The 17,941-nt window shown below is 36.4% G+C and overlaps 1 protein-coding gene across 1 annotated transcript in view; it reads left to right on the top strand.

The window, feature by feature from the left end:
* Positions 1 to 17,941, top strand: part of SLIT3 (slit guidance ligand 3) — a 506,804-nt gene that overhangs the window by 432,785 nt on the left and 56,078 nt on the right. The window contains 1 exon segment of the mRNA XM_032210926.1: positions 15,494 to 15,633. Coding sequence (XP_032066817.1) covers positions 15,494 to 15,633 — 140 coding nt within the window.

Raw genomic sequence — 17,941 nt, 5'->3', positions numbered from 1 at the left:
TGCAAATGATTCTGTCAATTTCAGTTTTATACCTGGAATAGAAGGGCTGACAAGGTTTTTCTAAATTGGTTTTTCAACATACTTCAAAGATGATCCTATAATACATGAAAGAACTGCAGGTCCTGACTTGAATTGACCCGGCACAGCATTAAGTATGTGTGCAGGCTTATGCTGTACGTGGGTCAAAACTGCAGCTTCTTCCTCTGCTTTTATTGCACCAACAAACGCAAGGCATACAGAATTATTTTAAATTTATTTATTTGTTTATTAAATAAATTTATAGGGCCACCTAACTCATACATGATGACTTCAGGCAGCAAACACATTAAAAATCAACTATATAAAAGCTTCAGAATGCACGCATACACACACATAATGGCAGTGACAAATGCATTTTTACAAGCCACTTGATCAGCTGCAAATCATCCTAGGATCCCCAAGCCCACTGACAAAATCATATCTTCATAGAGTTCCCAAAATGTATCAAGGAGGAGATCAACCTTATTTCCAGGGGAGTGATGTTCCAAAAGGAGGGAGTCACCTTAATAGATATGACCTATAATATACCCAGACTTTCCACTCTGGTGCCCAAGTAGATGTAACTTGGAAAAACACAGTTTTTCATTTATCCTGGCCCCAGGTCATGCATGGTTGTGAGCAGTCTAACTTGTACTCCTGTCTCCTCGTCCCAGAATTATTTCACAAAATCCTCAGAGGATTGTTGTAACACTTTATGTGAGGTTTTTGAGGTAAATACTTCTGGTGACCACTCCTGATGTCACCTTTGATGAAAAGCCAACTATGAGTATATCTACTGACTCCTTGTACAATTAAAGAGGATACATTTCAATATGTGATATCTGTGGATATGGACAGATTCTTGGGACAATATGGTCCACCACTGGATATTTCTCAAAGGTGGCTCATAGGTTCTAGCCAGTAGAATATTAAAGATGCTGTAATTCACATCTTACATCTTTGTCCTTCAAAGTAGACCAGACTAGGAAACCAAGGTTAAGAATGCCAATACTACATTTTTTATGAAGTTATGGTAACAGAATCTTGCAAGTCTGAATGCACTCCTCCATTATCTTTCAGAAAACTAGACAGGGTCAAGCCTGCCTGAAACACTTTCTCAGCTTGCTTCTCAACTTAAAATTTCTTTTGCTCAACATTGTCTTGGATCTGAGTCTCCCTCTGTTCCTCAAGATTATTTTTACAGCCCATTACAATCTCACTCTAAGAAATAGCAGAACATATCCTTGTTTAAGTGTATCAGTTGTTAGTGCTCTTCATAAGAAGCCTGCCTGGATCCCTCAAAGATGGGTGATTATGAGCCAGTCTGTAACTGCCATAGTTAGACAGGTAGCTGATAGGTGCTTTTCAACTGCAGGCAGACCTGCAGGAAGCAAATTATTTTGACAATTTTAAAATGACTTCAATTAGGCTGCATAATTAAGATTGCCTTGATTAGGTGAATGTATTACTTCTGTGTTGGAATTGACAGAGGGAGCACAGCCTGTTGGTTCTTTTTGACCTCTCAGCTTCCTTTGATATCATTGCCTTGGAAGAAACACATAGTTTTGTAATGGTTCCATTATTCAATCTCCAACACTTTAATTATCTACAAGGAACCACTGAAGGGGATCAGAAGTTTTGGAGTTGTGTTCTATCAGTAAGCTGATGACATCAAGATTTATTTTTCAGGAACCGGTGTGGCTCCTCTGAATGCCTGTCTGCAAACAGTAATAGGATAAATGAGAGAAAAATTGAAATTGAATCCAGAAACGGCAAAGAAGCTTATTATAAGGGTCTATAATTCAAGGGAGATGATAGATCAGCCATTCTGAATGGGATTTCATCCTCCACGAAGAAGACTTTTGGTTACAAATATCTCTTTGGTTTCCTAGATTGAAGTAATGATTAAGGAACACCTTTTGTTGATTTGCCAACTTTACCCTTTCTGGAATATAATGATCTTGAAACTATGGTCCATGAACTGGTAATCTCCCAGGGTGACCACAGTAATGCATACTTGGGATCTAATAAAGAAACTTCAATTGATTAGGCCTAACTATTTTATTAGCTTTAAAAAAAATCATTGCATTGTATAGGGCTTTAACTGTTAATATTTATTCTAGTTATTTTACCTATTTGCTGTCATAGCTATTTTATGGTTTTAGTATCTCTATTTTAAATTTGTAGTTAATCACTGAGATTACCATACACACATACACACACTTCAAAACTCAAAAAGGGGAGCATTGCAGAAGAAACTCCTCTAATTACCTCATAGACAAGGCTGTGAGAGTGGACTCGTTTTTAAAAGGCACTCTCTTATTGGCAAGTTATTGCCGAGATATCCAGATTCATTAGACTCCTATCTCAGGCCAATTTGACCAGTCCTTCACTCTTCCAGAGATTTCTCCATTGGCGGTTATCTGTCCATTGTACATGAAAAATCAATGTGTTCATCCAGAATAATCAGTGTTTTATCACTAATGGATCTGGCATTGCAGGTCCACCATTGCTATCACTTTGACTTATTTGTTCATGCTTCAACCAGAAAATAACTGAGGATACTCGTTGATCTGCTTACCTTTTCCTGAAATATCTAGGTTTCTCCCTTCCACCAAATTTCCTACTATATTTTCACATTACTTCACCATTATCCAGGCTATTTTCTATATCCCTTGTCTATTTAGACAAGACAAGGTCAAGTAGTAATAACTTTATTTTTCTCCATTCGCCTAGAGTTATCTTGTGGTAAGACAATAAATTTTATAAATAAATAAATAAATTTGCCTTTTTCCGAAAGCTATATAGACAAAAATAAATGCATGCTGCCTTTGATCCAAAGTCTCCACAAGCAGCTTCAAATTTGACATTTTTGGTATTGATATCAAACTCATAGTTTGGTATTCATTTTAAGTTCATTTTAAGCTTCAAGCCAGGAAGATAAGAAATCCTAAGTTGATGGCCTGAGTCAGAAATACATAATCTTGTGATTGATCCTGTAAGAAAGAAGTTTTTCATATATAAATAAACAGCTAAACAGCTAGGCAAACAGAGATTGGAAGGAATATTTTCTGTCTCTTGATATCAGTATGGGCCAACGGGTGGTCTTATTCTCAACATCCAATTACAAAGAATTCTGGTGTTCTATTTCTCATGTAGTTCATTTCTTTTTCCATTGTGCTTCAAAATTAATCAAATCTTGGGGGATAATCCATAAGTAACATTGATGTGCATGAAATGTTATAGGAAAACCGTCTTCGGAATGTTCTGTTGTTATGGCCTGTGAAAGAAATTATATTTGTCTATATATCTTTCTCTCTCCCAGTGAAACATATTAATACACATGCTCAGCTGCCAAACTTGTCAAATCTTTGCTTTTATAAATGTAAGCCAAAGCATTCTCCCAGATGAAATGCCAAGTGATTTAACTTGAAGGATTCTGTAGTCACAGACAAGAAAAATTATCTTCTAAATAATAGCAGAGTGGTGACATAAGCCAGGAAATTCACTCTGTTTTGACTGGAACTCCATTCTGATACCCTTCCTGTTCATGCTGTGCTTAGCTTGCATAAAGGGTCCAAACAGCAGGTAATACTGCTTTTCATATTTGTTCTTGTAACATGCTGCCACAACAGTGTCAGTAAAAGGCATGGGATCAGGTGGAAGTCTTAAACAGTATGCCTTTCACTCTGAGCCGAGGTGGCGCAGTGGTTAAATGCATCACTGCAGGCTACTGCTAGATCAGCAGTTCAGCGGTTCAAATCTCACCGGCTCAGGGTTGACTCAGCCTTCCATCCTTCCGAGGTGGGTAAAATGAGGACCCAGATTGTTGGGGGCAATATGCTGACTCTCTGTAAACCGCTTAGAGAGGGCTGAAAGCCCTATGAAGCGGTATATAAGTCTACTGCTATTGCTATTGCTATTGCTTTCTTTGACCTTAGATAAGGATGATTACTGCAGAAAGAAATGGAACAATTATGGGGCCTATTATCTTACCTAACTTTTTTTTTTAAAAAAACCCATTACTTCATAAAATTCTTAGCTCCCAATGTCTACATAATAATGCTCAGAATATGGGTAACAAACAAGAAGTGCTAAAACTCTTACAATAGGAAGGAAATTTTGGTTTCATATGTATAATAGACACCTGGTGTTTTGAAACCCATGATTAGAACAGAGCAGCTGAAGGATACGATTTGTTCAAAGGAATAGAAGTAAGAGAAAGGGAGGAGGAGTTCCTCTCTGTGTTAAAAGTAACCACTCCTATTCAGAAATTCCAATGAATCAATTTGACAATGCTCTGGAGGAATGAATTAAAACAATACTATTATTGGTCGCTGCTACCCTGTAGGTGATGCTGTCCAAAAGCAAACTGCCAGACATAAAGGACAAATGATCGGGAAGTTTTGGAGACAAACTTTGCCAGACATAGATTTTGACTTGATTTGATGATGTCATTTTTATTTAAAGGGCAGAGGAAGACATAAAAGTCTAAACTCTTTGATAGTAACCAATAGAACAACTTAGATGGTGAAGTGTAAGTAGGAAAAAGTTAAGATAAAGTGATCCTGAGAGGTATCGTGCCCTAAGGTTCAGTTCTGACTCTTCAATAGCTTATTGTCTTGTATAAGACAGGATTGTTGACCTCAGAGAAGGGATGGCTATTGTAAATACCTATTAGGAATTCATACAAAAAATGTTTTACATTAAATGTAAAATTTTGTTTTCTATCACTTCAGAATATAGGACAAAGAATAAAGACCTTAAGCAACAGGGAGCCAGAATCTAACTGAAAGTTAGTAAAATGAGCTCAAAATATGAACAAGCCAGTTCAGAAATCAATGATGTGTTTAAGAAGAGGCTATTGTTACAGATGCTTTAATCTGAATTCCTGTGCTGAGCTGGAGGTTGGATTTATTGGTCTAATGTACCCTTTCAACTGCATCATTCCATAATTCATTTAATGATAAATGTTCTTTTTATTTGGCATAAAATAATTTTGATAGTAAACATTACTTATGCCCATTTCACACCTTCTCTTTCCATCCTCCAGAAGTAAGCACATAAAGGATGCTATTTCTAACATCCTGAAAATTATTAATGCATATAGTGTCAAGCGCCGGGGAATACAAGACATTCAGACAGTTCAAATGAGTATAAAGATTTATTGAAAGCTTAAATTCTCTACAAAAATCTGAGCTACTAACAGTGAAGAGAAATGAGTGAGAGTTAAGAGGGCATTCAAGATGAGCTCGACTTAGATCTCTTGCAGGCATGCAGGGACTCATGACATGATAAGTTTGACCTCTCTCTTGGGCTCAGCCTTTTCATCTCCCACATTTTTTTTTTCCAAAATAGTAGAGTTTGGTCTTAGCCTTTCACCTCGAGATATAGACTATTATAAAAATTGGATATAAAAATAGCTTTTGACATAATTTCTGTTTATTTTACAGCTAAGACAAATAATAGCAAAAATATTTGCTTATCCCCTTCAGATGATGAACAAAAGAAGTGGGGGGGAACAGAGCTGATAGATTTTTTTACTTTGTTAATGTTCCATAGTTGATGGATAAGTTCAATATTTATGGACTATTGAATCTCTCCAACTGATATGCAGGTGCATATAGTTATTTAGCCAAAGGGCCTTAAAACATTTGCTGTAGAAAAAAATATGCTTGAATACAACAGCTGATTTGTAAACCAAATACATCTGGCCAACATATACATCATCCAAAGACTAAATTACTTGATCAGAGCAAGCTAATGTAATTTAGTACTTCCAATATGTGTAGCCATATCAACATTTACCAAAAGAGCTGATTCTAAAATAGCATTACATTTTGTACAGTTTAGTTATGCCCTTATGTTGAAGTGCAATTTCTGAGTGAAACAGAAATATAAATTTGTTATCGTACTGTAGAGGCAGGACCAAATGGTCTTTTAGGTGATAGCATTGATATTGATCAAATACAAAGGAGCATAGTTAAGTTGGGAAGCTACATGAATCTCCAAATAGATTTGGCCAAGTTCAATAATACTAATAGGCATATCCAGAATATTTATTTGCCTGTCTGTCTGTCCACTTCCTTCCTCCCTCCCTCCCTTCCTTTCTTTCATAGCTAGCTAGCTAGCTAGCTAGCTATCATATATTTAATCTATCTGTATTTTTATCACAATTGGGGAGGAAGGAGGGGCATAACTTTATTAGTTTTTTGTTGAATTGGTGAATTCAGTATAGGTGGCTTTCAAATGTATAACTCATTTATCGTAATGACTCTCCAAGACCAAAGATATTTTCATCTTCAGAAACTCCAAACAGCTTGACCCTGTTTTTCCATATTTTGGGTCACACCATTATGTCTGGGAATCTACCTTTCAATTGATCACATTTACTTATTGAAGCCTTGGTTTGACAAGAAAATATGTTTTGCATTTTATGAAATGCCAATCCCATGATGAAAATACATTAGAGAATTCATGTACTTTTTGCAGATTTTTTTCAAGTCTCTAGCTCTTTGGACCTCTGAATCCATAACACATTAAAAAGAATGTATATACAATATCTAAATATGTGTTGAATTCTCTGAGAAATAAAGAGAACGCCAAGGAGAATTTTCGGTGAATTGATGAGTTCAACACAGGTAGTTACTCAGTTAATGATCATTCATTCAGTGATCATTCAAAGTTATAATGGCACTGTGAATTACAGGTTAAGCTATCCCAGCATCCCCACACAGCCATGTAATCATGATCAAGGTGCTTGGCAACCAGCTTGCACTTACAATGGTTGCCATGTCTCACAATCATATGATTGCCATTTATGACCTTCCCTGCTGGCTTTCCAAAAACAGTCATTGGGGAAGCCAACAGGGAAGTTTGGAAGTTGTTCTGGTAAGACTCCCATATCCTGCAGTGGTCACCTTCAGCCCTGTCATATATGCACTGTACCTCTATACACACCCTCGCATACACCAGCAGCTACCCTCAGGCTTTTGTTGTGGCTTTCCAGCATCCTAAGTAGCCACCCCAAGCCCAACCACATTCACATTGTCATGTCAACCCTTGCATACCCTCAAGCAATATCAATTCCCAAATCCTGCTGCACCTGTGCAATCACTCTGACGGCTTCCTTCACCCTCTAACACCCTGCAGCAGCCACCTCCAAGGCCCACCCTACTCATGCTGAAACACCAACCAGCCCCCTTTGTATTTTCACACAACAGTAGCAGCCACTTACCTGCCCACAAACCTGCTTGCAAGGCTAGGACTTGCAACTTCCTGCTGGCTTCTTCAGTGACTTTGCTTCTTGATTCCAGAAAGTTGCAAGGAGACAACCTGGGTTCCTAACTTGATGGTGGCAACAAGGCATCCTAGGATTATCATCAGTAATCACATAGCATTGCACTGTACATTTAGCATTGCTTAACAGAAATTCTGGTCACAAGTACTGTCATTGCTTGCAATTAAAATCAATACAATGAAAATTTGCAGTGAAAACACATATTGTGTGAAGAATAGCAGTCTTTCATAGCCGATGTTTTTAATGGTAAACTGCTAATTGTCTGCCTATATGTGTTCAGGCAGGTGGCACACAGTAGCAGAAAATAAAAATAACCAACTGGGTCAGCCCATTTGTCTTCTAAACTGAACGAAATAATCTGTCCTCCTAAACAGAGACCTTGTATGCCATGTTGTTGTGTAAAACACAATTTTATGGCTGATTTATAAGCCCCTGAAAAAGACGATTTTGTAATGGAAGACATGATTAATGGATCACTTTATTTAATTAGAGTTCTTTTATCCTCTTACTTTTTTCTTGGCAAAAAAGATGCTGTGCCAGCTCTTCTTCACTTCTCTATCTGCCTCTTGTGATCTCTTGAATCACCACCAGGTCAGACAGAAGACATATTTTATTGGTTCTAATGAGATAGCTGACAGGCAAAGAAAATATTTCATACAGATTGAGTGCCCTTTAAGCAGAATTGATTCAAGCAGTTTGTTTTCCTTCATCCTTTCTAAAGTTATATCCCCATTCCTTCCAATATTATGGCTTATGAGCAATCACTATAAGATGAATAGTGCAAGCAGCTCTTCTGTATAATCCTATCACATCATTTTATGGCACTTTAATAAAATATGCTTTAGTAAAGCACTGATTTGTTCTGCTGCACAGCTATCCACCTCATTGAACTTATTCTAAAAAAAGGTGGAGGAAGGAATGACTTGTTCCTTTTGCTAAGGTGAGACATGGATTGCCTTGTCAGCTAAATAAGAGATAATCAAATGTGCCTGATGTATCAGGAGTAACTTCCATGCAGTTGCTTGTTTTTATTTTGCAGTTGTTGTTACTCTTTTAATTCAGTTATATTGATTATTCAGAGAATTTACTTCTTCCATTTTTTTTATGAAAGGGAAAATTCTCCATTACCCAACAGAAGTGAAGAACACACAATCTATTTTGGCCAAGTTTATTTTAACAGCACTGGAGACAGAATATAAGGTTCTGCCTAATATGAAGAGCAGTCTTATATAATCTTATAATAAATGATGATCAGTAATGAAGTCAAATGTTAATCATTTTATTTCAATAAATGGGTTAGATTTTCTTCTTATAATAAGAATACACATTAAAGCAGAGGTCTGCATAAATCAACTTTGGGGTTAATTACTTTCTAGTTCCCATCTAAAAATATAAGTGCTGGTTAAGATAATTCATGAGCTGACATATGCAAAAGCCTAAGCAAGCTTTAGGAGACTTACTTGAGTTCAGGGACATTGGTAGTTTGAAGATTTTGGTTTGGTCATTATTCAGATGTTTGTTTGATCCCTTCAGTTCCAGGAGTTTGTGCTCAAAGTCTGATATGAATTGGAGAAACACAGTTCCCAGGGACAAATCAGATTGGCTTGAGAAGTGAATGCATGTTCACAAAAGGAAACATTGAGGTTTAGGTGATAATGAATCCTATCTTAGCTGATAGAGTCCCAATAGTCTCATAAAAGAAAATCAAAGAAACCTTTATCTTAACCTTGCAAAAGTGAGCCAGCTTTAAATTTTAGGCGATTTGGCAAAACTGAGCTGTGTAGGATCCATTAAATAAATCAGCAACTCATCTAAATAGACCTTCAAAATCTTGTCCAAAAGTCATGTAAAATATTATTCATAAATCTTTGAAAGACCAAGAGATTGCACACCAACTTGAACAACATTACCATATATTCAGAATTCCCATAGTGAGAGTCAAAAGCAGTTAATTATTAATGTTCCTTGTTCATGAAAAATGGACTATAGAGCTCTCTGAGATCCAATTTGGTAAAAATGCATGCCTTCCACAACCATTCTAAGAGTTAAGAAATGAAGGGATGAGTGTAGTGACATTTAAGGATTGCATGGTTCTGTGGTAATATTCATACAGTAGAATGGAGATAGGAAACCACCACCTTAACAAAAATGTTAGGAGTACAGGCTTGAAAGGAGAAAGGGAATGTAACTTGTAAATTTTGTGATAAATTGCTTTAAGCTGCTAACTCTGTATTACCAATCAGTAAGTAATATTTTTTATTCTTGATCCCAAGAATAAAACCGAATAATCACTGAACAAAAATGAAAAGTCTGTGAGATCCTTAGTGCTCTTTGAACTTGATTGTTTCCTGGTTGACGATTCATTACCAAACATCAGTGCTAGTAGGGAGTGGGGTTTGCTCTCATTTTTTTATTCTAGTAGTTTGCCTGGTCAATGTTAGTGGGAATGTAGTTCCTAGATTGGGAAATTGTTTGCTTTTAGCAAGTAAATCTGAGCTGGTACTTTCTTTTCTGGAGTATTGTTTGCTTCTTGATTGTTGGTTTAATGTTAATCTTGAGGTTAATCCCTGCTTATCTGGGTGTTGATTGCTGGTGAGAAGGTATTTGGTCTTTTGATTTCCTTTTTGGCTTTTTAATTCTCTCTTTTGAATGGTATGTTTATCTCTATGTGCCTGTTGATGGCCAATTTGTCTGAGTGTTGGGCTTCCAAAAATTCTCTAGTTCTTTTGTACTTGACTTGGTTTTTGGTGCCCACAGTTTCCTAGTTGACACTATTATTAATTCTGTCCATGTATTGTAAAATTAAGCAGCTTTCATCATGTCTTCTATTGGTGTTCATGGATGGGTTCTGCTAGTTTTCCAGCAGTTTGTCCTACAGTGCATACATTGCATACACTATATACTTTCTTCTTCTTCTGAAGCTGCTGGGTCTTTTGGTTTACTTAGGATGTTTTGGAGAAATTTAATTGTCTGATATGGTGATGCCATGTGGTTATAATCTGTTGGTGATTTCTGAGATGTTTTTGATGTATGGCAGTGAAGAATCCTCTTCAGAGCTTCTGCTGGCTGTGCTATATTGGATTGAGTGGTCAGACACTTTTTGATCAAGCAATGATATCCATTTTGTTGGAAGATGTTTTATATATGATGCGTTTCCTTTTTCTGATATTCAGGGTTTGAGAAACTCTGTGTGAAGATAGAGGGAATGAAGGAGAATAATGCGGTCTACCCTTCCCACTAACATATTCTCGCATTCTGCTGCAATTTCTTTACTTTTCTGTTGATGTTCAAGCAGACCTGAATTAATGCTGTCAAAGTTAATTAGGCACCTTGATAAATGACTGTGTCCTCTATTTCATCTGGAAGTCAGTTCTGCCTCTTTCATTCTAGCTCATATCCTGAGCTAATAGCCATCTCATCAATATATTTCCTCTCTAAATGCTTCACCTGTCATAGGCAATGGTTTTCACAGTCTCAACTCACTTGCTTGACAAGATCTTTAAAGTTAGTTCTCAGGTGTACCATGAAATGTTCCAGTTGCACCAGCTAGATATGAATTGTGCTGGGTTGTTCATTTTACACATCATTCAGTCATTAAGCTAATTATAAATCCCATGGTGGTTCACTTGATAAGGAAGTAATTTGATCTTAGGAAGATGTACAATTCATATTGAGTGAGGAAGGCAGTAAATTTGGTCAGATTCCCATACTGATAAGGAAAGGAAATACTTCATATGGGAGGATTGCAACTGTTGCAGTTGCTTCCACAATGACTTCAGAATCTTTTGCAGACTGGTAATGAGGGAGGATTATTGATTGTGATTGAATCTCCTCATATGTTGGGATATCAATGCGAGGCCTCCCACGTATAATGATTAGATGTTTCCTGTTCCATATTCCCAAGTAGACTCAAGAAAGTTAGGTAAGTTGATTTACTGCAGAGAATTAGGAAGCCATACCTAAAAGTTCTCACTTCACAACATTTAGGAATCCTTCCCTTTAGTTCCAAAATATGGATCTTCTTCCTTCCTCCTATTTGAATCAGTGGCTACATGGATGCTTATTTCCCAACCTTGAAGATTTCTGCCATTTGCTTCTTGTTTACAAAATATTTTTTAGTAGAATGAGAATCAGAAAATCCCTCCTTTGAGCTCCACCTCTAGATTGTTTCAGTTCATATGTGTCACTGATTAGTTTTGGAACTAGAGCAAGAGACTAACACCTACATTGATAGTAGAATCCCTAAAGAGTCTACATTCATGATCTCTAGGCATCTGATCACTTGCTATAGTAAAGACTATAGCAAAGTCTGTCAAACTACCAGGCCTCAAAGCAGGGTTCAAAAAGCAAAGATTTCCAAGTCATTGGCAGAAGATGCACTTACAGGTAGATTAGTACCTTTATTTACCGATAATAATGAACCCTCACCAATGAATCAATGGCCATTTCACTCTAAAAAAAAGTAACTATGTTTGGGATACAAAGTTTAAAATGTATAGTTCTTCAAATTTTCTACTTGAATCAATGGGTACAAGGCAGCCTGCATAGGTAGTTGATTCATAATAGCATAATAACCACTCTAGGCTGGGAATCACAGATTCTCACCTTACCAGTTTTCATTTTTGATTATGTTCTCTTTTTCCTTTTCTGTGAAACTGGGACTGCACATCTCCCAGGCCTCCAAACCAGTGAAGCAGCAAATGTGAAATAACAATCCTAACTAAACATGGAGAAGGCAGGACTTTTGCTGTTGCTGGGGGCTTGACTTTAAGAGTTGACAGATAAGGTTCCAATTTTCTCTTAAGTATTATGTTGTTATTTAAATAGCTATGATTTCTGACTCCCAAGGCAGTTACAAATAAAAATGCATTAAAAACAAAATAACAGAAAAAATAAAATGAAGAATGAAAATGGGAAATTTGACCAAAAAAACCACCCAAACATGAACACAAAGAAATAAAGTCATATATTTTCAGTGGGAGAAGTTTCCCTAACCCATCACTAATGTTGAACAGCCATATAATAGTGGCTACAATGGTCTTTTTTGAGTTTCAGCTCATAAACATAGAACATCCCCACCTGGGGAAAAAGGACCTGTCTTTTGTGCAAAAACCTGAGAATTGTATTGTTGTAATATGCTTTTCTTGGAACAGCATTTGAAGCTATTGTGTAAATTGGAAAGAGCTGCACAAAAAATAGGCAATGTCTCTTGAAAATTCTATACATGTCCCTGTTGAAGCAGTTTCACTAACTATTTATTGTCTTCTAAGGTCAATGCAGTATGCATACAAATATATACAAATATATTTGTATGCATATATATATATATATATATATATATATATATATATATATATATATATATATATATATACACACATACATACATACATACATACATACATACATACATACTTTAAAGTCACAACCCCTGGTATGCCCAAGTATGGGAGGAAGGTCACACTTCCACTCACTATATATATATAGTGTCACAACCCCTGGTAAGCCCCAATTATGAGAGGAAGCTAACAGCTTCCATTATCTGTCAATCGGCTCGTCACAAAAGTCCATCATGACAGAAACCCAATATTTTTACTGTTGCCTTTGTTACACATTTTGTGTTATATTTGTACTGATAAATAAATAAAGGGAGACTAGTATAGATCTATTTCAAGCTATTTAGCTCTCATCAGCTAGCCATACCCTTACTGGGATTCGAACCTGTGCTATATTACATCTTAGGCAAACGTCTTAGCCATTAAGCCACAAGTTCTCCTCCTTATCAGCTGAAGCCAGGGAAGAAGGTATATATTTAGTGTCACAACCCCTGGTAAGCCCCAATTATGGGAGGAAGCTAACAGCTTCCATTATCTGTCAATTGGCTCGTCACAAGAGTCCATCACAACAGAAACCCAATATTTTTATTCAGCTGATAAAGGAGGAGAACTTGTGACTTAATGGCTAAGACGTTTGCCTAAGATGTAATATAGCACAGGTTCGAATCCCAGTAAGGGTATGGCTAGCTGATGAGAGCTAAATAGCTTGAAATAGATCTATACTAGTCTCCCTTTATTTATTTATCAGCACAAATATAACACAAAATGTGTAACAAAGGCAACAGTAAAAATATTGGGTTTCTGTCGTGATGGACTCTTGTGACAAGTCGCTTGACAGATAATGGAAGCTGTTAGCTTCCTCCCATAATTGGGGCTTACCAGGGGTTGTGACACTAAATATATACCTTCTTCCCTGGCTTCAGCTGATAAGGAGGAGAACTTGTGGCTTAATGGATAAGACGTTTGCCTAAGATGTAATATAGCACAGGTTCGAATCCAAGTAAGGGTATGGCTAGCTGATGAGAGCTAAATAGCTTGAAATAGATCTATACTAGTCTCCCTTTATTTATTTATCAGCACAAATATAACACCAAATATATATATATACACACACACACACACACACATATACACATATACACACACATACATACATACATACACATACACATACACATACACACACACACATACATATATACATTGCTAATTGTCCTGTTTGTGCTGTGGCAAAGAGACCACCAGGTAAACCTCAAAGACTACTCCAAATGGTTGCCAGATCAAGTGCCCCTTGGAAGGAGATATCAATGGATTTTATTGGGAGATTTTATTGGATTTTATTATACACAATGCAGTATACATGCAAGTATATATATATTAACATATATCTTAGGCCTAAAATATGTCCTCTTCCACATAGTCCTTCTGTACAAGTATGTACAAGTACCTTTTGCAGAACCTGCCAATACTAATTTCTTTTTTCTGGGTTGGATCCCATATTATGGAAGAAATGGTGACTGAAGTCAAAGCAAATTCCTTTCTTGTTATGGTACAACAGGGACTAAAACATAGTTTTCCACCCAGGCCTTACAATATTTCATGGTTACATTTATGGTATTGTATTTCTTCTTCATTTTGCAGTATGTTTTCATAATAAAATTATAACAGGGAAATTGGTATTTTCAGAAGTAATTATCATCAGAATATTTATTACCTTTAAGTTCATCAGTAAAGTTCAGTACAACTGACATTATTATATAAATAATGCCAGATTGTTAAGATTTATGAATATGGCTTGGATCAAGTCATGCTTGTCACACTTTAGCTGTATTCTCCAATTTAGTTTTGACTCAGAAAAAAAAACCCCTATTCCTGCTATTTCTACTGCATACATGTTTACTTCTAAACACTACGGATATTTTGTGTCTGTGTGTGTGTGTGTGTGCGCGCACGCACGCATGCACGCATCTGTGTCTGTGTGGCTATGTGTAACAGAACAATAAAATATAATAGAACACATACAAATAACCTTGATGCCTAAAGTTACATAATCCAGGAAAGATTTACTGCTAAGGCATAAATTGGCCTTCTTATTGGGTATCCAGAAAAAAACAATTGAATATATCTGCAATTATGTGTGCTGCCAGAATTGTGAAGCATGAATCTGGAACAAACTACAAAATTCACTGAAGCTGATCTGCCATCTGTATGCATCCGGACTTGTCATCTGCCCATTGAATTGCTAAACTGCATCATATGGCAGAATTGAAAAGATCTGGGCAATCCCAGATGTAGCTATGTGTCTTAATTAAATGATCCACTATTCTTCTTTAAATGGTGTCTTCTTATCCCTTTTTTTACAGTCCTGCTCCTCAGATTTATTTTCTGTGATAAAATGTAAATATTAAATTATGAAATATTACCTCAGTCTGAGAAACCTTTGCCTATATGCTGAAGTTAGAATATGCATAAACTTTCTAATTTAGTATCCCTTGATTTTAAGAGACTTCCCCTCTTGTTTGTACGTGTGTTTGCATATGCAGTTCCTGTTTCTAAGTCATTTTAGCCCAAAATCCCAGTTAATGTTCATATTTCATATAGAATGGAATGGAATGGAATGGAATAGAATAGAATAGAATAGAATAGAATAGAATAGAATAGAATTCTTATTGGCCAAGTATGATTGGACACACAAGGAATTTGTCTTTGGTGCATGTGCTCTCAGTGTACATAAAAATACATTCATCAAGAAACAGAAGATACAACACTTAGTGATAGTCATAGGATACTAAATAAGCAATTAAATAATCAAACATCTCCTTTATTCCTATGTTAAAAGCTGTTCCTGCCCTACTGGATTTGAAGGGAAGAAATGTGAACTGAATCCAGATGATTGTGAAGATAACGATTGTGAGAACAACTCAACTTGTATGGATGGGATAAACAATTACGCTTGCCTTTGCCTACCCAACTATACAGGTCAGCATATCACGTTGAAAGATTTTAGAAATAAAAAAAACATCTCCAGATGACACATGGATCTTAACTGATCTTTTTTCATGCTAGGAGGACTTGCTTGACTATTCTGGGGCGGGGGGAGGTGGACCGACTTTATAAGAATGACACAATCTGAAGTGCTTGGATCTTTCTTCAGGGAGCAAACCACATGGAGAATCATTACATTAATTCATATAGTTTTAATTATTCTTCACTTACAGCAAGCTTTTGGAGTGTGGTTCCCCACCTAAACAGGTGCAACAAATAATGTCAAAAGTGCATCAGCAAAGGAAACAATTTAGAAATATTTTCCACCAAGGGTAATTGAGAAAAATTGGATTGGACATCAATGTAGCATAGAAAAGAGAGGATTCTTATCCTAGCAAAAAAAAAAAAAAAAAAAAAGCTTATATATATATATATATATATATATATATATATATATATATATATATATATATATATATATATATATATATATATATATTTCTGTGTTGTGACTCAGCAGAAGTCTCCTGTGAGTCTTTTCGGGATGCAAGATTAACAATGCAGCTGGGGCTCGTTAGTGGCATCTTCTGGTGATAAAAGGACAGATGGTGCCACGCCCTGGTTGCAGGAGTCAACATTCATTCAACGCTCATTGATCATCGGTCGTGGTTTATTTGAAAGACACTTGGAGAAGTGATTTGCTTTCTGTAACCCTGATTCAAGGGGGCACTTGGAGAAGTGCATTGCTTTGTAAGAGTTTTGTTTGGTATTCTGTTATCTCGTCAGGGACTTTATTTATGTTTATTTTTGGGCTCGCAGCCAGTCTGAGCTGAGAACTGATAAAGTGAGTTCCTTTTACGTTTGTCTGCCTGTCGTCTGTTAACGAGCGGAGAAGGGGGGACAGAACACTTCTGTATCTCAAATGTTGGTATGTTAGTTATTACTTAAGAGATATGGTCTTCACTACAAAGCATTAAAGCGTGGGTACTTTGCCTTAGAGCTTTGCCATCATTGCAATCTTCTGAAAGTTTTCTCGCCTTACTGTAGTTCACTCTCAGCATTCTGGGATCCCTGAGATTGTTGGTAGCATATAAGAGCAATAGAAAGCATGGAGCTTGCTCCATATCCATGCATATGAATGTGTATGCATATATAAATACATACATACATACATATTTATAGACCTATTTTTGTAAGTTGTAATGTTTCCATAACTGTCTTCATTTATGTACTGCAAAAATTTCCACTGTAACTATGCTGTACTAATCCAACAACACAAGTAGAGGCAGATATTGAAAAAGATATGAGGATGTAATTGCTTCTTTTCTTCTGTTTTAGGCCATTTTAAGATTTGAATGGATCGTTGATCATAGTAATGAACATATTGTATGCATTTATGCAGGATTTATTGGGCCTTTAGTTTCCTTCAGCGGTGCTCTTTTGTCTTGTATGTTCTAAATTCGCACATTGAAGTGATGCCACTTATTCTAAGGTTGGGGGAATAGAGGTTCCTATTTCACATATAGTAATACTGGCAAAGTGTTTCCTGTTCAAGAATGTTGATTTTCAATAAGTAATCTTATCTATCTGTACATGTCAGTTATTACAGCAAGCAACTCTGCATTTATTCGTTTTATTGCCTGCACATTAACATCCATATGCATTTGAAAACTACAGGGAACATCAAAGTATTTTGTTCAAATGTTCCTAAGAAGAAAACAAAGAGCAATGTAGAAAATAATGAAGTATATGCCTGTGCTTAAATGACAGCTGCTTAGTTTTCACCTTTACTCTGACACATGATATTTTTAGCAGTCATGCCCTAATTCACACAATGCAAAATCTCCAAAGTTTGAAGAAGTCTCCTCATTTTTTCTCTTCCACCCAGTTCCTCAACACGTCTCCATGATTTTAGAAACCGTAATTGCGTTCATCCAACAATTTAAGAATATAAGCCCCCAAATCATAAGCTGTTAAAATCACAGTACCGTGATGAAAAAATTTCTATGTTCTTTTAAATATGAAAATGTGAACTGGCCATGTTACTCTCTGAGCTCTGGACACTTAGAGAAAGGTCCCTTATAAGCTACGTAACATGGGATTCAATCAGTGTCATGTTTGAGTGAGCTGGTAAGAAAATCTAAAATTTCTCAAACTTAAAATGTTTTGTTGGGCTCTTTTGGGATGCTTATGTAAATAGTTGGCTTAGAAAACCATCCTGATTGAAAATGAACTGCTGGAAATAGCCATATTTTTGCCAGAATTTTTTGTAATGGTTGAACCTGACCCCAGAGTTTAGAAA

The sequence above is a fragment of the Thamnophis elegans genome, chromosome 2 (assembly GCF_009769535.1).
Source record: "Thamnophis elegans isolate rThaEle1 chromosome 2, rThaEle1.pri, whole genome shotgun sequence".
Lineage (NCBI taxonomy): Eukaryota > Metazoa > Chordata > Lepidosauria > Squamata > Colubridae > Thamnophis > Thamnophis elegans.
The sequence above is the reverse complement of the archived record's forward strand: the minus strand, read 5'-3'. Positions and strand labels throughout refer to the sequence as shown.